This window comes from Pocillopora damicornis, chromosome 4 (assembly GCF_964200805.1).
Source record: "Pocillopora damicornis chromosome 4, jaPocDami1.2, whole genome shotgun sequence".
NCBI lineage: Eukaryota > Metazoa > Cnidaria > Anthozoa > Scleractinia > Pocilloporidae > Pocillopora > Pocillopora damicornis.
The window spans coordinates 8,864,990-8,885,467 of NC_142673.1; the positions used below are offsets into that span (position 1 = coordinate 8,864,990).

The 20,478-nt window shown below is 39.2% G+C and overlaps 1 protein-coding gene across 1 annotated transcript; it reads left to right on the plus strand.

Annotated features, from left to right (window-relative positions):
• The first annotated feature begins 11,673 nt into the window (after nt 1-11,673).
• LOC113669082 (uncharacterized) lies at nt 11,674-20,437 on the plus strand. Its single transcript, XM_089204312.1, has 12 exons — nt 11,674-11,803; nt 13,144-13,224; nt 13,477-13,686; nt 14,300-14,411; nt 14,992-15,173; nt 15,369-16,316; nt 16,692-16,964; nt 17,322-17,717; nt 18,359-18,628; nt 18,948-19,205; nt 19,327-19,383; nt 19,907-20,437. Exons 1-12 carry the CDS (start codon nt 11,701-11,703, stop codon nt 20,014-20,016), a joined length of 3,000 nt encoding a protein of 999 aa, XP_089060438.1. The 5' UTR covers nt 11,674-11,700; the 3' UTR covers nt 20,017-20,437.
• Nucleotides 20,438-20,478: the final 41 nt, after the last annotated feature.

The window sequence follows — 20,478 nt, forward strand, 5'->3', positions numbered from 1 at the left end:
TCTCTTCATCGTACCTGTTTGATCAGGAAGTGGGGCAAGTCTTTCATAGAGACATTCAAGTTGAGTTTGCTCTTATCCATTACCAACTGCCTTTTAAGTCACATCCTAATATTCAGTTCACTAGCTGGGGAACCGCTTTTGGCGTAGTGGGTGTTGGAGAGGATGGGAGTGAAGGTAAAACAACAATGCTATAATTTGGTTTTATGAAACAAAATTCCTGGTTTCAATTTGGACTAGACAGCTACAGCACAACTGTATACAATTCAATGGTTCGGCCTTTTTTATCGCCTTCTGAACATGAAAATTGCCCTGAGAACAAAGTACGGAAAAAAAGGCCCTAACGAGTAAAGAGGAACCAAGCAAATCTTTGAAGTTGTTATCAAACCCACGAGCTTCATCTAATATTCCCTCGGACTTGGAACCAGTGATGTCCTTCTCTTTTGTGTTTTTAGGTAATTTGCTTTGTTTGGGGGATTTAAGGGCTCCCCGTTTCACCGTAAGGGGTCACCTCAGGTGCAGCTCTGTGCCGCTTTACCGACGATCCACTCCTTGCCATGTTCCTAAAGGAAACGTGCATTCTTGTAGCGTATGGCGTGTTCCAGCCTTCAGAACACATTCAATCCTTACTGTTGATGGGGAAGGAAAGTTTGTTTCGTGTTGCGTGACGAGACCAAAATTAATAACGGCTGCTGAAGATGCTCTGTCGCTAACCAAAGACTTTTTTGGTTGTTAAAATAAACAAGCAAAAAATAAAACGGAGACAAAACAAAAAAATTGGAAACAATCTCCAAAACTTTTTCCCGTTGAAAATAGCATGCGTGTACAAACCTGCTAAAGCTCATTTTATATTATATTTGATAAAAAAGGAAATTTTAGAACCATAGCCACAAATAATATTTCAGTAGCACTGGATGATTTCGAGAGAACGAGAAAGTTTGACTAACGAGCTAGTAAGTAAGTCCACCTGGTTGCCGTGTGACCTTTAATATATGAGCTAGTAAGTGTTTAGAGGAACTATTGTGCTTTAGAAAACTGGCGAGAAATTTGGTGGTTGCCAATTGGAAGTTGTTAAACAGTGATAAGTAGATCTCAGAAACAAATTTTGAAATGCCGACCTCTTAGTTGGAACAAATTTCCTCCGACGAGGTGCTCTCCTTCTAGACATAAGCTTTCGTTTGCCCATGAAGAAACTGAGCGGAAATTCCTGTTAAGAGGGTATATCAAAATTACTGAAAATGTGAAGGAAGAGTGATGAAACCCTTCCTGATATTTCTCACCATGTCAGGAGATTGCTCTACCTTCCTAGAAAGATTTCCCAGGCTCTCACATTTTGAACCAATCTCTTGTCTTCATGCTTTTAACACTGTTAAAAACATATATGTTTGCTTATTTGTCGATAAATGACTTAACCTTTGTAAACAAACGTTGTTTCATCTCGCTGGTGGTAATCTTAAACCATTCTCTTCGATTTCTTTTGGTTTTATTACAGGTTTCTTTTTTTCACTCATTAAGTATCAGAATTGTGATTTCCCTTACTCTTGACGTTATGATCGGCTGGGTTCAGTGGTAAAAGTTCACTATGGTTCGTTTAAACAGCAATTCTTTTGTATGGCTTATTGCACTGGTGATTCCACTTTATGGTGCCGACCTAGGTAAGTGCTAGTAATTCTTAACATAAACATAATGTAGCCTTGAACTTTTTCACAGTTTTCCGTAAAAAAAGGCTCTAGAAGGTTGTTTCAATGAATCGCAATAACATGTAGGTCTGATATTTCGGCTTTCCAAACTTGCAACTTTGCTTTGATAGATTAAGTGCAAGATTAAGAGCTAAAATCTAAATATAGCTCCTGCAGTATCGTTAAACTAGTCTGTAGTTTTGAAATATCAAGGAGGGGATGTCATAGCAACTTTTTTCCAGGTAATAAAACATTTAGGTATTCATTACTCTTATCTAAGAAAAGAATAAAAGTTTTTAGTGTACAGTTACGTTTGCTCTGAAAATAGAACGTTTCATGGAATATGACTCTTACCTTGTTAAAAACACAAATCAGACTGATTTTCTGAAATTTGTTTTCTTTCTATTGAAATTTTGGAACACAACTAAGTTTCTTGCTCAAGTTTTATACCACATGTCTTAAACGGCAAAATATTTCTGTTGATTGAAAGAAGAAAAATTAATCAGCCGGTAGCGGGTTATGTTAGCACCTTGTTAGCTGGTGTGAATCACTCACGGATGAGAGTCTATCCTTAGGGAGTAAGGGAGTAATCCTCTCTTTTTTGTACAAAGCTTGTTAGGCTGATGAAGGTAATACCTTTAAATAAGCTCCTCTCTACGTGATGATAACTGCAGGCCAGATGTCGATATATCGGAAGAAATGATAACGAAAAATGTAGCAAAACTGGCTGTTAAACTACAGTTAAAAATTTTAGGTCATCAGAAATAGTGTTAATACAAAAAAGTATTACCTATTCTTCTCTTTTGAAACTCGTCTGCCATAACAAGACAAGAAATATAAGGATCATCGAGACGGAAAGGAAACTCTGAAACCAAACAACAGTTTACGAATCCTCAACTTATTTTTTTTATTTTGTCAGTAAGACGACAACATTTCAATCTGAAACAAATCAATTTTTTTAAATCCGAAAGTTACGACCCTGGCCCTCCTCACACCTCAAATGACATTATCGACATAAAAATATTTAAAACATTTAACTGAAAATCAGTTAAAGAAAACACAAAAACAAAAGTTGCTCAAACCTACTTCCGCAGTTCTTGCAACTTTTTGTGTTGCGTGAAAGATGCTTATGCTTTCCTTTTCTCTGAAAAAGTTTCTTCCAGATCAGTCAAGTAAAATCACTGTTAAGCTAGATAAGATTTAGAACTATGTTATAAACGTTGTGAGATTCCTAAATGTATGTCTTTTTCTGCTTGAAGACCCAAATGCGGCGGTTAAGTCTCATTCTCGGACGAAACGATCTTTTGGAAATCCTGGTCCTCCATGCAACAGTAAGTAGTTGGCGATAAAAAGCTTTGCTCGGGCTCAAAATGCTCGTTTCAGTGTTTCTTGATGTCAATATCTAGCAGTTATTTTTTCTAGGAGGTTAAGGAGACACTTGAATTCTAAACGGCAAATAAGAATGTCTAATTAGTGCGCCCTTTCATTTGTTGGAGATCGGACGGAAAGAACAGTAACGTCAATTTTATCAATATCTATTTAAAAGTTAATGTTCTTTATCTCATTTCAGTGGAACATGGGGTGTACCTGGAAAAATGGGACAGGATTGATTACAACCGTATTAAATTCTTGCTGACTGATCCCCGTTTTCCAGACCTACCATCTTACTCAACTTGTGTGCCCTCATTCGAACAGCCTTCTAACTGGGGAGACTTCTTTGGTTCTCGTTTAAGAACTTACTTCGTCCCTATTCAGACCGGAAATCATTATTTTTTCATATGTAAGGGTTACTTTTTATGAACAGTACAACAAGAGGTATATCCTGATTAATCGGTTGAAAGATCTTAGCCAAACTAAGTTGGATGACGGGAAATAAAATGTCTCACGCATGTGACAAACGGTTAACATAATTTTTTTTTAAATAATAATTTCCAAAATTGCCTATACACGTCTGAGCTGATGGAAACTCAAACGGAACACAAGTCTGAAATATCTAACATTCCGATTAAAGGAGTCGGTCATGGTAAAGGAGAATTTTGGGAGCGAATAGACTCGTCACTGCCATTAAAATGAAGCGTGTTGTGGAGTGTGTATGGTGTCATATTTGATGTTATTAATGGCACGCTGATATAACTATAATAACCAAATGAAACTTCAGAGTATTCTCCAGAAACTGTGGAGACATTTTTCCTTATTTTACGACAATTTCCTTGTGCTCAATATGATGATCACTTATTAGTCTTTCGGGATAAATAAATCTCGAACATTTTTCCTGGATCGCGTTTTATTCAAATGTGTTCGAACAGTGTTATCACTAATTCGCGCAAATGTTTTGCTGTTACTCATCTCTTTAGCATCTAATGGTGGAAGTGAACTGTTCATCAGTACAAATAACCTAGAGACGAATAAAGCAATGATCTGCGAAGTTGACGGAGGCTTTCCTACAGAGAAATACGAATACGACAGGTAGTTGTAAAGTAATCAATGTTTACTTTACATTTAGTCAGAGGCAAACATGACCGACTTATCACTCAACTAAAAAGTTTTCAATGTTTCTTATTTAGTTCAACGAGTCACAAAATTTTGTTTTGCCATCGTATTCCAAAGGTTTACCAACCAAAAGTCGAATGCCGTATACTTAAAGAAAGGACGTTATTATTACATGGAGGCCATAATGAAAGATGACCATCAGATTGATCATTTGGAAGTTGGTTTGCAAACTCCTGACAAGACTATTTACACCGTTATTCCATCCAAGTTCCTTTGGACAACGCAACGTTACGTAGGTAAGAGATATTCTACATTATATCCCGAAAGACTAATAAGTTCAAATAAGGGATAAATTAAAGGCGTAAAATAAGAAGCGGTACAAAAAAAAATTATTGTCAGTTTTGACTAAAGTCCAACGTTGTTATACTTTGACACCTATGGCTACTACTAGTTGTAAATTTAGAGTATTTTCCAATCATAAATTAGAATTACAAGACAACATTACAACAACAACTCACCGCGTTGGCTACCATATTGAACAACTTGAACGTTAATAATTTATGCCACAACACTAAGTCTGAGTTTGTCTAAGCATCACAGTTCTCAAGAGAAGTAAAGCTGAAAAATTATGTAATATGAAAAATATACTTCTAGACAGTATATGACTTACATTTTGTTTGTTAACAGTGCACAATATGACACAGCAGTCGCTTTTATTAAAAACTGCGGCAGGAGCTGGTGCAAAAGCAGGTTTTTCATTTGGAAAAAAATTAGCGATGGCAAGTGGCAAAAAGGCAGGAGAAGAGGCTGGCACCCTGGCTGGAATGCAGGCGGGAGCATCAACTGGTGCTAAAGCAGGCGAAAAGGCTGCTATTGAAACAATGACAGAAGCACTGGAAGAAGCTTTAAATTCCTTTCACGGCGACAACCTGCACAAATTTAAAATCAATGTTAAGGATGGAAGGGTGGTTTCTGTAACCGGTCCCGGAATAGGGGAAGTTACAGTCATAAGGAAAGAGAAAGGAATAATAGGAGGTAAAGTAGGAGAGGGAGGAGGTGGAAAGGGAGGAAGTGTTGGAGAAATGAGGGGAGGCGTTCGTAAGGCTGCGGGTAGAGGTAAGAGCGGTGGAGCAGAGGCAGGTGGAAACGGTGGAGGAAGGGAAGAAGGAGGCAAAGGAGGAAGAGGGGGAGGAGCAACAAAGGAGGTAACAACAGGAGAAGAAGCAGGAAGCATAGGTAGTGAAAGGGCAGAGGGTGGATGGGGAAGTGGAGGAACCGGATGGGAAGGCGCAAAAGGCCTGTCCGTGACAAGTAATGCGGGAAAACAATCAGCTTTTAGTTCAAACAGCAGTGCTATTGCTAGAGGGGGGATCAATGCCGCTGCTGGAAAGAGTGCAGGAAGACAAGAGAAGACAAAAACTAACTATACTCCTTACCGAGATGTGACGTATATTCCAAAAGTAGGAGAGCTCCCTCAGGAAATGGCCAGATCACTTGTCTGGAGAGTTGGAGCTGCTTCCAAAAGTGAGTTTTTCTTGGTCAGTTTCAATCTTCAAAACGTTATCTCTTTGCAATTGTTTTGACAGTTTAGTCATCACTAACATAAGTCCCCCTCATTCATCCTATCTCAGTTGTAGATAAGGCAATGTATACGATTCACTCATGGCACGTACCGTTCTCTCAGGAGAACTTCACCTTGAACTATTGTTGGAAATCAACAGATGGCCAGTTGTTCATAAAACCCGATTGTCAGGTATTCATTGCACATGTCCCCGCTTTGTACCAAAAAACTAACGAAGACCGAGACAGTGTCTCTTTTGAATCTGCTTGCTTTCCTGGTTATTTCCTGAGGCAAAAGAACTACCACTTTCTGATACAGAAAAGGGATGGATCAGAACTTTTTGATAAGAAAAGGGTCACCTTTTTTAAGAAAAATATTCTAACTTGGATAGATTAGCAAAATGTAGGAGTGAAAAAAATTTCATCTAGAAATTTGAAGTGCACTTGAAACAAATAATTGGAATTAGCTGTCATAAAATTTCATAAAAATAAACCAGGTAATATCCAAATTACTAATGAGTTTTATTTAGAAAGAATAGCTGATCTTTATCTAAACTAGAATGATAACCATGTTTTTGTAGAAAAATTTTTAAAAGTGCATGGGCATTTCTCAAAATTAGCCCCAGGAATTCTGTCTGAAAAGAAGCTCACATGATTCTCAGCGCGAATATATCTAGTTTTTTTTCATCCTATATCAGCCTGCTCCTGGAATTCTTTTTATCACTCATTTTAAATGTTTGTTTTCAGAAAAAGACAGTTCATTCTATGCTTATTCAGTTATGAAGCATACAAGAAATATTTTGTTCAACTCGATGCACAATGACTGGTACATCTGCGAAAGTATTCCTGTTGGAAAAACGGAGACGAGACTTAGAATCGAACTCATCCTGGACTTTTACAATGGAGATCCGGACGTTCTTGATCGCTGTACCTTTTTACTTCATCCTATTCCTCAATCAGAGAGCAAGTTTAAAAACTGTAAAGGCATGATTGGCCCAGATCCACGGCGCATGATTAACGGCCAACCACTTCCTAGCGCTCCTCCTCTGATAACGCTTCCAGAGGCAGCTTCACAGATCATTGGCGTCAATAATAAACCGTTAGTCACAACACCAGGGGTACCACCTGGAAATACCAATGCATCAGCAATAAATACCGCGAAATCTGCTAGTGGCAGAATTGCTCCGAAGCCAACTATCTCAACAAAAACCAGTAAGTGTCCTTATAATTTTTTGATAACTAGGAAACTTAGCGCGTATTGACGCGGGCGAGATTTTAGCCAACGCTTGATAGTCTGAGAAAATAATTTTCATAAACTTTTAAAGTGACCATTTTTTCTTCAAGCCAAGTGTCTAAAACAAATGAAATATAATAGAGCGTTTCGATAGTAGGGTGAGCATAAACGTAGTCTCTTTTCCCGTTTTCAGGAAAATGGTGCGTCGCATTACACCTCATTAACAACTTGGGATCTTCATTCATACTTCACTCATCTCTTAAACATGAAGGGTATCTTATCAGTGGACGTGGTTTTAACCTTAAGCTTCTCACGGACCGGCCCGAACTACATAGTCATGTTGTCTTCAGTGCCGAGGATCCAACCAGAAATAAACTTCTTCTGAACGGCGGCCTAACTCTTTCAGAGCCAATGGTACCAGGCTGCCCCGTATTTTGGGACGTGTACGTTACATCCGTGCAAGGTGTAAACTTGAAAGGAAAGCCGTAAATAAAAGATAACAGAGGATGAATCCATATGTTAATATACCGAATGGTGATCTCTTTTGTACTGGCATCTTGTCGGTTTGAATGGCATTAAATTCCTAAGCTGTCTTACTTTCTACTTTCTATCACGTGAAATCGAGATCTTACTCCTGTTCAAACCAAATGACCTGTGGTTATTTACGGTGGAGCCTTTTCTTTAACTAACGGTAATAACAAACTTTCCGATAACAACTTGGCAGGTGAATTAGTGGAAAAGAGGAGTTCTTGAATGTAATTATAATAACTTTCACGCATCTTACGGTCTGTGTTTAGGTATACTTTTTGTTTAACAGGAGCCATTTCCTCGAGTACTTCATTTCCTTCATCTTCTTCCACATTGTCAATGAATATTCCAGCCCCAATCAATCTGTCTCCTGTTCGTCCCAAAGTTTGGTCATCAACTATTCCTGGCACCTCGTTCTTGCCTAGAATTTCTTCAGCTTCTCAGATTTCCGGATTGATTTCAAACTCCCAAACAACCGATAACCAGACTCAACTTCCGATGAAGACCTCACCACCGACTTCTTCTCCTGAAGAGACTTTAACCCCTACTTCGTCCAAATCTAGTAAGTTTCCCTCAAAAGGGCAAACAAATGTTTTGTACAGAGCTTATTAGGACCATAATTTTTTGAACTAAACACCCTGTAGCTCTCTCAAAAACATACTGTGAATCAAACAACAAGAAAGAACCTGATATCTGAGGGTTTTTTATTTCCAAATGTCTTCTATATATTTTTCTTTTTCAGGCTTGTCGGGTGCTTCTTCAGCTTCCTCCTCTATGCCGCCGCTCAAATTTCCGGCCCCAATTGATGTCACTTCCGATCACCCCAAAAAAGAAACTCGATTTGTTCCTTATAGGTCACGTGGCAATCCTCCCCCAATTTTTAGTTTCTCTCATAATTATTCAGCTGCAACCAATTTTTCACCCACCCTATTGAATCCAAAGGTCTCACCGTGTCCAAATCAATTTGGAAGATGTGATATTCCTCTTACGTCGTTATCAGGTAAGTCCACTGAAATGATGGGCAGAAACCAGTTATGGCACTCTTCGTATGTCGTAGATACCCATGTGCTTGTTGAAAGGTCAGGATAAAAATTCAGATCAAGAACCGAACGAAGGTAACAGCGCACAAACACCTGGTTTAGCATTCCTTCGTCTTTTGATCATCATAAAGATTTTTTCCTTTATCTAATCCTGCTGTTTTTTAGGATCAGGTGGCTCCACTCCGCCGGTCACAGACGCAGCCCCAATGCAAATCCCTCCTGCGTCCAAAACATCGTTATCTGCTAAAGTTACTAACTTTCCTGGTGATACCTCACCCCAAACAACACCTTATCCTCCTTGGGAATCTGGAGTCACCTCAAAATCTGTAAATACCACTAATGAGGTTGTAAATCCAAAGAAGACGTCACTCTCTACTTCATTTCCTTCCAAGAGTTCAGCCGCCGTTTTGTCCATGCCTACTGCGCCGTCCTCGGAAAAGGGTAAAAAAGAACCGTATTGTATATCGTATTACAATTCAGGTAAATTTTTACAACTCGAGTTGAATGAGCTCCTGTCTCCATTGTAAAATGTGCGAGCAAAAACCATATGATAGCAACTGTGAAGTTAGTTCAAAAGTTATCCGTTTTGCAGGATTGCCAGGTCTTTGGATTCCGCTCTGTCTGTTTCCTCCATCAGCACCCATGAATGTCTCTCCTGCTGTCGCTAACCTAAAGTTGCCATCAACTCCCTCTCCGCCTTTCCATAATACTTTAACCTCTACATATATTTCCTCTTTTAACTCCTGCAGGTGTCATAAATTCTGCTGCAGCCGAAAACGTTCAGAATCTAAAGAAGATCACGCTACCTACCTCGTTTCCTTCAAACACTTCAGCCTCTTTGACGCCTGAACCTGGTGCGTTGTTATCAGAAAAGACTAAAGTATGATTGTTTTACATGTCATGAAGATTGTTACTTTACCCTTCGCGTGAATTATTTTTCCTTAATTTAACTAGAGTTTTGAAACGTTTTAATAATCAAGATACAAAATATCTCAGTTTCTTTTCTATTTCAAATTAAAGGGAACTAAAAGATATGCCCGTCACCAGAAGGTCATAGATGTTTAAAATAATAGTAAGCTCTGCGTTCTAGTTTTCTTAAATTAAGATACCGTTCTTTTAAGTAACACGCGCACAGAAATTTTATGTGGCCCTTGGGTTCTTTGAGCACCGAGATCCCTGCAAAAGTTTGGACTCCACTTTTTTATTCTTATGAAAACAACTTGCATATGTACTTTCACGCATTGCAATATGTTGCAGGATGCTTGAAATAGCTCCCATGGTCAGGAAACCCCAAAGTTTCCATAATTGTGATATTTAAGGGAGCCATAGTTAACTCTATTAGCAGTTGCCAGTAACCGTTACAGAAGAAGACGTGATAGAATCATAAGGAGAAAGAGTTATGGTGGCATGTTATTTAAATTTACTCCATCTTGTTACCAGGTACTGCTTCGTCAGGCTGTTCATCGGCGTTTCCTGCGTCTCTGCTGAGGGTACAATTTCCTCCACGAGTACCTGTCGATAGTTCCGCGCCTTGTCCTTCTATCCCTCACGAACGTCCTCCATCTTCTTCTAATGGCTCCTTCCCGCCAGAATCTTTAGGTACTCCAGAGAATTCTCCTTCTTACTCCTGGCATTTTGTTCCACAAACTCCATCAAATCAAAACAGTAAAGTCATGTTATTTAGCAGTTTTACAAAATTATAAAAAAAGTATTTAACTCATGAGAATTACAGATTTTGTATTATCAATTTTCACAGAAGACTCGTCAAACTCCACAGCAGTCCCTTCCTCTTGGTCACGGCCAGTAAAACGTCCAAATCTAACAGAATCTCCACCTCTCAAGAATTCTTCCATTCTTCTACCTGCGGGTCGGACTGTTAACTTATCATCGCCTCTTCCTCCATCTAATTCCCAGATAACCTCTTTCCCCCCAGCAGTTTCTGGTTTCCCTGAGGCTCCAGTAGATCTTGATGACCTAATGACTATTGTTGCTCCGCCCCGAATGTCGAAGGCAACATCTATAGCATCGTTCCCTTCTGCAGCGGGTTCCCCTTCTTATTCCGCTTCAGAAGCTCCATCCACAAAATGTGAGTAAACAATTTTTTCAAAATACATTTTTATCATTTGTTTTTAGAATGCTTGACGTTGTAGATTTGATTTCGTAAACAGGGCAATACATTGAAGAGAAATACTGAAAACCAAAAAGATATTCAAACTTGACACTGATAATTCTATTCCAGCCATTATAGTTTGAAAGTGTTATGCATAAGATAGATTTTTCTGAGGGATACTGTTTTCATTGAAGAAACTCACGATCATACTTAGAAAAGGTTTTGCCCCCGTTATGGATCAGCCAGGCCACAGAGGCCATAAAGCCCTTAATGAATTACATACCGTATCCAATATTCCACGTCTAGGTTTTGAATCTCATATAACGTCAGTACTTTTTTCTTCCAGCGTGTTCAAACAGATGCAGCAGGACAAGAATATGCCTTCCTTTCTGCCCGATGCGCTGTTGTAAACAACGTTTGGTCAGCAGCGATTCAAAAGATAACCAATCTTCCACATTGTCGGTGCCTTCCATGGAAAAAAAAAGAACATAAATAGAAAAATATTTATTAAAAAAAAGGAAGTGACCGCTAGTTTTAATAATTTTCCATTTGAACCGACAGGATTTAACTTTGAAATGATCAACCAGTGAACTGTAATCAATTATTACAATAAAAGTATGAAAATCGCTTTGGCCATCACAATCATTGAAACGTGGCGACTAAGATAGGTGACTTCTTTGAAATTTGAAGAAAGTTCTCTATCAAACTATCAACAGCTTGGGGTGCGTCAAAAGCATCGTGAACTAAATTGAAACTTAACACTACTTTTGCCCACAATGCATTTGTTAAAATTACAAGCAGCCCCTTACCAGCTTTGATTTCATATTAGTAGCATCGAAATTGTGATATTGATGATCTTCGCAATCAACTCAAATTTGTGTCAAAATTGGTATTATTCTGGGCGAAGCAAAATCAAACAATACATCTCACGCGAAAAAAAAACATAGCTAAGTTATATGACCCATGTAGCACCAGGACCAGCTTCCTTGAACACTTCCGAATACAGGTGGCATGTCAAGCCTATTCAAGTGCATTTCATCGTTTTGGAAATTGCAACTTGGGATGAAGTTTTCATCGATCATCGTCTCTTTTAAACTCTACTTCTTAGTTATCTTGTCATTTTCAAGAGGTGGGGAAAAAGGGAACAAATCTAGAGATTCAACAGGTAGGATGTTTTTTAATGTAGTTTTAACCAAACAGTGATCTGGAGACTGTTGAGATTAAGACTTACTCAAATTTCATAATATCGGAAAAAACTGGATGTACCAGATGATCAATCGAGTGCATGGACACTAGATTACGTACCAAAAGCTCAGATTTGTCGGCTTAAATGTAAATTACTCTCGTAAAAACTATCGACTAAGCAATTAGAAGGAGGAAGTTTGGTATTCCTGTTAAGATATCAGCTAAAGTCCTCTACTTGAAATTCCTCAAAGTAGTAAAGCTCGTGACCTTAACTTAGCTAAACGCTGGAAATCAAAGGACAATAAGGGAGAATAGGAATGCGGTTCAACTGCACGCGTTGAAAGGCACAGAAAATTAAGAAAATAAGTACATTTTGTTACTTTGGTGTAACAAAAAAAGTTCACCCGAGCACGCGCACCATTAGTTAAGGAACCGCACGAACAGTTTAAATTCTATGTATATTCAAAGCTATTTCTTGGACACCACGGCGGTTACATTGTGTGTCAACCTCGCGCTTAAAATCAACCAAGTCAGTCGTAACCGCTTCTTTCCATTTTATTTTAAATAATATGATTATTTTGCTGAGTTTACAGGGTTATTCAGGAATCACATTACACCTGCACAAAAACTAATAATTAATTAAGTTTGAAATTAAAGATAACATAAACATCCTACTGTAATTTTGTCTCACCAAGGACATAGAAAGTAAGCAGAGAAAATAAATTAATCAGTTAAAAGAGGAAATGAGAAGGGACAATGTTTAGAAAGTTAACAGTCAAAAGAAGGCAACAATATTGATTTAATTAGTATCCGTCACCTTTCATACGCGCTACAGGGAGCTTATATTCCGTGACTGGAGCGGTTTTTTGTTTGTCTCTAAATCACGGCAGGTAATGGCGACATAAACTACTTTCCATTGTACGATTTTGCGCCTCCCCTTTGATGACAAAACTTTAACGAAATGGCAACAACGTCACTCAAGTTTACACATCTCAAAAGCTAAACATCATTGACAAACCTCGTTATGAGTTCGATAACTTGTTTAATTAGGCAACAAAACAAAGGTTGAAATTTAGAATATTCAAAAAGTTATTTTGGAGCATTTCGTTGTACTCGATCGTTCAATACAGGTAAAAGCAACAGAGGGCACTTTACGGGACCTCAGAAAGGGTGACCATGACTACCTTCATGAGAGATAAGGTATAGAAACTGTTATATTAAATTACTTTAAGGGCCGGGGCGATTTCATAAGACAGGTTTGCTTTATAGAAGTAAGAACGACATTTGTGAAGCATTTATTCATGAAGTTTCCACTGACAGTTGACGGCCAACATGGATTGATAAGACAACGGCGAACAACGTCAACTTTTGGCAACATCGAAAGAGGACCTTGTAGACACAGTGAGTATCATCGTTACAATCGTTAAATGAACGTGTAACATTGCATTGTAACACAGCATGACATTTCATCTTTAAACTGGGTCGGTTCAGCGATTATGGGAGAAGTGGGTAAAATCAAAATTAATTTTTGGCTGGATAAACTTTCTATTTTTTAGAAAGTTTCATAAATGCTGTGACATAGTTTGAATAAAGATAAAGTTCATTTCGCGAGCAAAAAGGTTTCACTCTGTTTTTTTCACACTTTCCTTTCAGTGACCCATGGCGTATACTTGGAGAGATGGGACAGAATCGACTACAAGCGTGTCAAATTTCTACTGGCTGATCGGCGCTATCCAAATCTACCAAGTTTTGCGACATGTGTCAAAACATTTGAACAGCCTTCAAAGTGGGGAGATTTCTTTGGCTCTCGTTTAAGGACATACTTTGTTCCTCTGCAAACAGGATACCACTATTTCTATCTTTGTAAGAAACTTTTCCTTTTCAAATAACTAAGTTAAAGAGACGGCTCATCATAGTTGAAATTGAGTGCTAAACCGCATGGAACGTATGAAGGAACGCGTATGCTCTGTTAACCTTATTGGCTGGTATTCAGGTGAAACAACAGTTCTCAGCTCGTTTAAATACACTGCTGGAAGATAACTATCATACAAATCACGAGCTAATGGTTCAGCAGTTTTTGATAATTCGCTAGACAACCCATAAGGCAGGTTCATACACTCGTGGGACCTTCAACCTGTCATCAATCGTCTTTTCCGACGCATGAATCTCTCCAAAGGCATAATCACTTCTATACTATATAAGCGAATAATATTCTTAACGTTTTTAAATTCAAACACTTTTCCCCTGCACGTCCAGTGATCCGTTAATCCGTTTTTGATGGTGTTGCTTGCACGCGTGGAGCAGGAAATTTATCATGAGTTTCTTAGCGTATTTCATCCATTAGTTTCCCATTATTTTCAATCGTGATCAGGACAAAATTTTACTTTCGTCGATGAACAATTTACTCTTTTGGCTTACGGAACAGAAACGTCCTGGAGAAAAGTCTTACATAATCGATGATTATCATTTACTTTAGCATCAAATGCTGGAAGCGAACTCTACATCAGCCAAAACGAAAAACCAGAGATGAAGTCAAAGATTAGTGCAATAGATGGCGGGTTTGCCACTTATCAGTATGAGTTCAATAGGTGAGGTAAATTAGAGTATCTATTATATGGTGATAAGTTTCTATGTTTCTTAGGAAGACTTAAGCGTTGAGAATTAAATTTTTTTGAACGCATTGGAAATATTTTCAGCTGTGGTGTATTAATTTTTTTAATGGTCAAATCCCGACATGAATAATTTCAAGCAACATTTCAGTGGTGGTACCTTTAAAAGAATAAAAGCTTAGTTTTTCGTTTCATGCTTTGAAACGGTGGAGGGGTGTGCGTGCATGCCCACAACACCGGACACAAGCCACTCTGGAACGAAGTAAAGTTTATTGATCGTGACCCTTATTACTACACGCGCAGGGTCAAAGAGGCAATTCATGTAAGAGCATCATGCTTTATAAGATCACGCATGACCAGTCGACCTCATCGCCTGAAGAAGACTAGCAGTATGCAGTCGAAACTTCGCGATCTACATCACACGTGACTACATCGTGAGACAAACGAAAAACGTTGCTTTTATTGTTATTCACCACGATGAATAACCACAACCTTTTCTCGTATTTTCACAACTTGTTTTCGGAAAAAATTGAGTACGGTTACTTAAATTCAATTCCAGGTTTATCAGTCAAAAATCTCTCCCAGTTTACCTAGTAAAAGGTAAATATTATTACATGGAGGCTGTATTCAAAGATGATCATCAAAACGACCACCTAGAAGTGGCTTTAAAGACACCGGACGGAACCTTTTACAAAGTGATTCCCTCAACGTTCTTATGGACTACACTGCCGCCACCGCCTGGTAGGTGAATTTTGTACTCTTCTTTACAATAGAAATAATACACGCAATCACGACTGAAAATTGCCTTGGGCCACAGGATAGGGAAAATAACCTTCAGTGAGGCAGTGAAATTTCCGTTGAGTCGTGTATTATTTTCTTTTTGGAGCAGCTTTTAAACGAGTTGCTATTTTACCTTTTCCCCATTTTAATTCTCAGCCAGAAACTTTACCAATATAGCCATTTTACTCCGAGTGGCGGCGCGAGCTGGTGCAAGAGCTGGTCTTGCATTCGGAGCGAATTGGGCGAGAAAGAGCGGAAAAAAAGCAGGCGCTAAGGCTGGTGCCGTTTCTGGGGAGGAAGCAGGAGCATCAGCGGGAGCCCGCGCAGGTGTAAAAGCAGCGATAAAGATGACAGTAGAGACACTAGAAAAAATATTTAATAAACTTCATGGAAATGACGGGCATAATTTTAAGATTCTTGTGAAGAATGCCACTGTGGTTTCCGTGAGTGGTCCCGGGATGAAAAGTGCAGGAAGAGCTGGCTCTGCTGCAGCAGCTGTAGCGTTAGGAGCAGCTGGGAGTGCTGTAGGGCTAGGGAAAGTAGAAAGCACAGGAGCTGCTGGATCAGCGGGAAAGGCTGGAGCAGTTGGTGCTGGAGGAGCCGGAGAAGGTGGAGGAGCTGGAGGAGGTGGAGGAGCTGGGGGAGCTGGAGGAGCTGGAGGAGGTGGAGCAGCTGGGCGAGCGGGAGGAGCTGGAGGAGCTGGAGGAGCTGGAGGAGCTGGAGGAGCTGGAGGAGCTGGAGGAGCTGGAGAAGGTGTAGGCAGTGCCGCAACTACTGGTGGTGGTGGAAATACAAGAGGCACAAGCGGAGGAGTAATATCAGAGAAAGGAGGAGGCGGAGGTATAGCTGGTACTGCACCAACTAGTAGTGGCGTTGGTGTAGCAGGTGGAGGGATGGTAGGTGAATTCATGGGAGTTTCTCAGGTTACATCAGGAGCAAGCTCCACAAGTAGTGGTGTTGCTGCAAGTGTTGGTGAAGTAGAAATAGACGGCAGGACGTTTTCTCCAGATAGGCCGTTGGTCGTGATTCCGAGACCAGGAGAAGATCCACAGGAACTTGCCAATTCAAAGACGATGCTTTGGAAAGCGGGTGGTGCTACAGCAAGTAAGCAATTCAGAGTGTTAAACAAATTTGCGTATGTTTATTAAATGATTTTCAAATTATCATGAAAATATTGTTTCAATTTTTTTTTCGCTGCACGAGTTGTTTATTTTTTTCTGAAGTCTTAGAGGTACAAGCCACCTTCAATTAGAGTCGATTATTTCCGTTTCCGTTCGTTGACCATGTCTGAGGTTCACTATTAAGTATTCAGGACCGTTTATTACTTAATTTTTAAAAAAACTTTTTGCCTATTGAGTCAATTGAAAATTCCTTTTAACCATTTCACTTTCTTGAGTGTAGCCTGATATAAGGATTCCAAAAGGGTTGTTTTCAGGCTTCAATTAAGTCTTCACATATAAAGTGCCTTTATTTTGGCAGTTGTGGCAGGTGCAATGTACACCTTTCATGCCTGGGACATACCATACACACAGGAGGACACCAACTTGAATTACTGCTGGCGATCAATAAATGGCAACCTTCGCATGAACCAGTTCTGCCAGGCATTTACAGCTCGCGTGCCTGCAATCTATAGCAAAGCCACCGAAAAAAACTTCAGCGTATCTTTTGAGTCTGTGTGTCGACCCAATCATTTCATACGACAGAGGAGCTATCATTTCCATCTTGAAAGGAGAGACGGATCGGAGCTCTTTGGTAAAATAATGATTACGATTTGAATGACATATTTCCTATTATTTGTAGATTGTAAATTTTCCATTTTTACATATACATTTTCATTAAACTAACGGGATCTACGTAAAATATATAATGGGCAGATGAGAGCAAATAGCAATAAAATTGCACATGAAGGAAAAGCTTATATTAGTGCAGTTTTGCCGTTTTCCTCTTCACCTTCTTTCTAATTTCACTGAAAAGCGTGATGTATTTCGTTTGTAGAATCCAAGAGAAACAATTCAAGCTAATATTTCGGCAGTAAACGATGTAAATTTAAAAAAAGTATATATCTATTTTGCCGCTTGTGAATATTACTGTTGTCGTTGTTTTTATTAGACAAAGACAGCTCCTTTTACATCTTCTCGGTGATGAAATATGAAAGAAACCTTCTTTTCAACGCCATGCATAAAGATTGGTACATATGCCAAGAACTATACAAAGTAGAAGGCCGACAGATGATTTTAGACTTTTACAAGGGTGAACCCGATGTTCTTCAGCGCTGCTCCTTCTCAGTTTACCCTCTCCTGCTAGGCAGCAACAAATTTATGAACTGTAAGAACGTTCTTGGACCAGTGAAACATCGCGAAATCAATGGTCAACCACTTCCTCATCCCCCACATCTGATTCCTATTCCTCCACCGCCGCCATCTGCCTTGTCTCTATGTTTGCCAGTTTGCCAGGAACAAAAGTTTCCTTCCTCAGTTGAGGTTTCTAGCGTCCCTGAAAACGCACGTATGTCTTATTTTTTGACATTAAAGAATGATTATCGGATGGGTCTGTGTTATCTGCCGAAGCTGAAGGCTATTGTATATTGATTGAATGATCTCGTCCATCAGATTTTTCATAGTAATTCTAAAGGATAATCAAATTATGTATACGTATACACGTATACATTCATTTGTACGTATGAACCCTTTCGGATCTATCTATTTTCATACCAAACATGTCCTATTTTGTGCATACAATCGGTGGGTGTAAGCTCCTTAAGAAGGATTGAGTTTAAGGGTAGCGCCATTCAAACTTGTGAGAACCTTCGCAACAATTTTTTTCCATGCGTGTGTGTGGATGTCGCCCGCTGGCTATACAGTTACCCAAGTGTACGCCGAGTTTCTAAGCGCTAACCCAAGTGCCTTTTAATACGATTGACATACAATTACATTTTTGGAGCAAGAGAAAACTCACAACTGATTATAGGCTCTCCATTTTCACCTCAGGGATATATGATCAACAGAAAAAAATAGCACAGCCAGAAGATTATAAAGAAACTTGTTCACGTACGATTCCGTATCATTATATAAACAGTTTAAAATCGAGTTATGGGTTATTATTACATTCACGAGGTAATCTCTTGTTACGACCCATTTTTGTTTCAGCTATGTGTGTTGCATTGCACTTCATCAATGACTTCGGTAGTCCATTTAAATTGGACTCTCCTCTTAAACACGACGGATATCTTGTCAATGGGTCAGAGTTTAAACTCAGATTCATCGTAGACCACCCCAAGTTGCATAGCTACGTAAAATTCAGTGCCCGTGACCCGGAAGGTGAAAGCAGCCTTGTCTTGAATGGAAAATCCACTTTCTCGGAGCAAGTAGTGCCTGGCTGTCCGATCTTTCGGAAGATTTCAGTGAAATCCCAACAAGGTGATTTCACGGTCTGAAAAATTAAACCATACATATCTACAATCTTGATTTCCAGAGGTTTACTTTGTGAATATGACCTTGATCCATTTTCTCTAATTTCTCCCCGGATGAAACTCCTTATGAGTTTTGAATGATAATTAATAACCCTTCAGTTTGATATGCATTAGATGATAATAATTATCATCTCATGCAGACAAATGATTAACACAGTAACTTGATACCAAGTCGTAGTGTAAGGTAAAACTGCAATTTCAATTGACCTTGACTTGCTTGGTCTTAATCTCTTAGCACCTTGTAAACCGTTCTTTGTTAATTACAGGACGTTTTCAAGAAAAAACACCATTACCATCAGTTACATCTCAAGCACCGCAAGAGGAATCTGTAGGTCTATCACCTCAAAGACCATCATCACTTCTCCCATCCCAGCTTGCACCACCCCTTTCACCATTACCTCCAGCTTATTCTGCTTCTCATCCTATCTCAACATCGGTATCAAATTCTGCCAATGTTTCTGCTGCCTCAACAGCTTCACCTCCTCCTCTCTACGGTCCGGTGTCGCCAGTGCAGCGAAAAGTGGGTAAGAATTCTCGAAATTTTATTTTGATTCACCTTGGCCATTTAGCTTTCCAGGCCCCTCTCACGTCCTTCCACAGTCCAAACGGTATTTTTCTAACTAGAACGTTCTTCTGTTTTTACAGATAATGGATCCGTTCACTATCATTTCCACTATTATCCAACAAAGACGTTTCCAAATGGTAAAAAAAGTATTTGCCTGCAAAATAAGTGTTTCACTGTGTAGATGTATTCTACAATGGTTGGGAGACATATTTTGACTTATTCACCCTAACTCTATCATCTCCCCTCTGGAAGTAAATTTCCACAATTTTCGGCGAAAATGACCAAGTAAGCCGTACAAGATTACGACAACAATTAACGTAGAAAAGGGTGGAAGCATTGGCTCCCAGATATATTATGGACCATGGGATGGTCTTTTCCAGTGAGATTTCAAGAATGCTAAAATAAATTTGCATAGCACATCAAAGCGCATTGGGAATTTATGGGAATTTAAATGCAACCTAGGCGCGAGTAAAATGTTTTTGCTTACGACTAAATTTTTTTTGAAGTCGAAAATTTCCTCCTATTTTCTCCTCCTCCTTGGCAACTTAACATACTAAAGTGAAAAGTGACCTTATTGTTTGATCAAAAATTGTTTTAAGTAACTTTCATGTTGCAACTTTCTGCAGAAGCTTTGCTCACAAACAAATATATCCCTTGCAGGTTGTCCAAGCAGATGTTCCAATTCGGCCCTATGCCCTTCTCTCTCCTGTCCGTTACAATGTTGTAAGCCAGAACTTGACGAATATATTGACGATCAACTTAAGAAGTAACCACTCTATCTAATTTGATCAGTTTATCATTGGTCTATAATCGAACGTCGGTAGCCAACGTTTTAAAAATAGAGAAAAGATCACTCACTCATGTGGGAGACTCGTTCCTCTCCCCGCCTGCATCTCCAAAATTTAAAGGCTCAGGTAGGTCGAGCAGCCTTGAATACACTTACGTGGCCGCAGCAGATGTTAACAAGGCAACGACGTACAGAGAATCTACCAGAGGAGCCATCCTCTTTTACTTCAGTTCCATACTAGAGGAATTATCTTAAATAAAGGAATCCAAAACGATGCCTTGAAAGTACTTTCTTCACAACGGCTGCCATACGACATTTTCTGCTGAAAATAATTTTTATATTGTTTGTTTTTGTATCTAGGTTGTCCATTTAAGGCCAACCAATCAATAAATGGCTAATTTAATGACTCTGTCTGGTAATCGAAGGTATCTTGAGTAGCGATTGG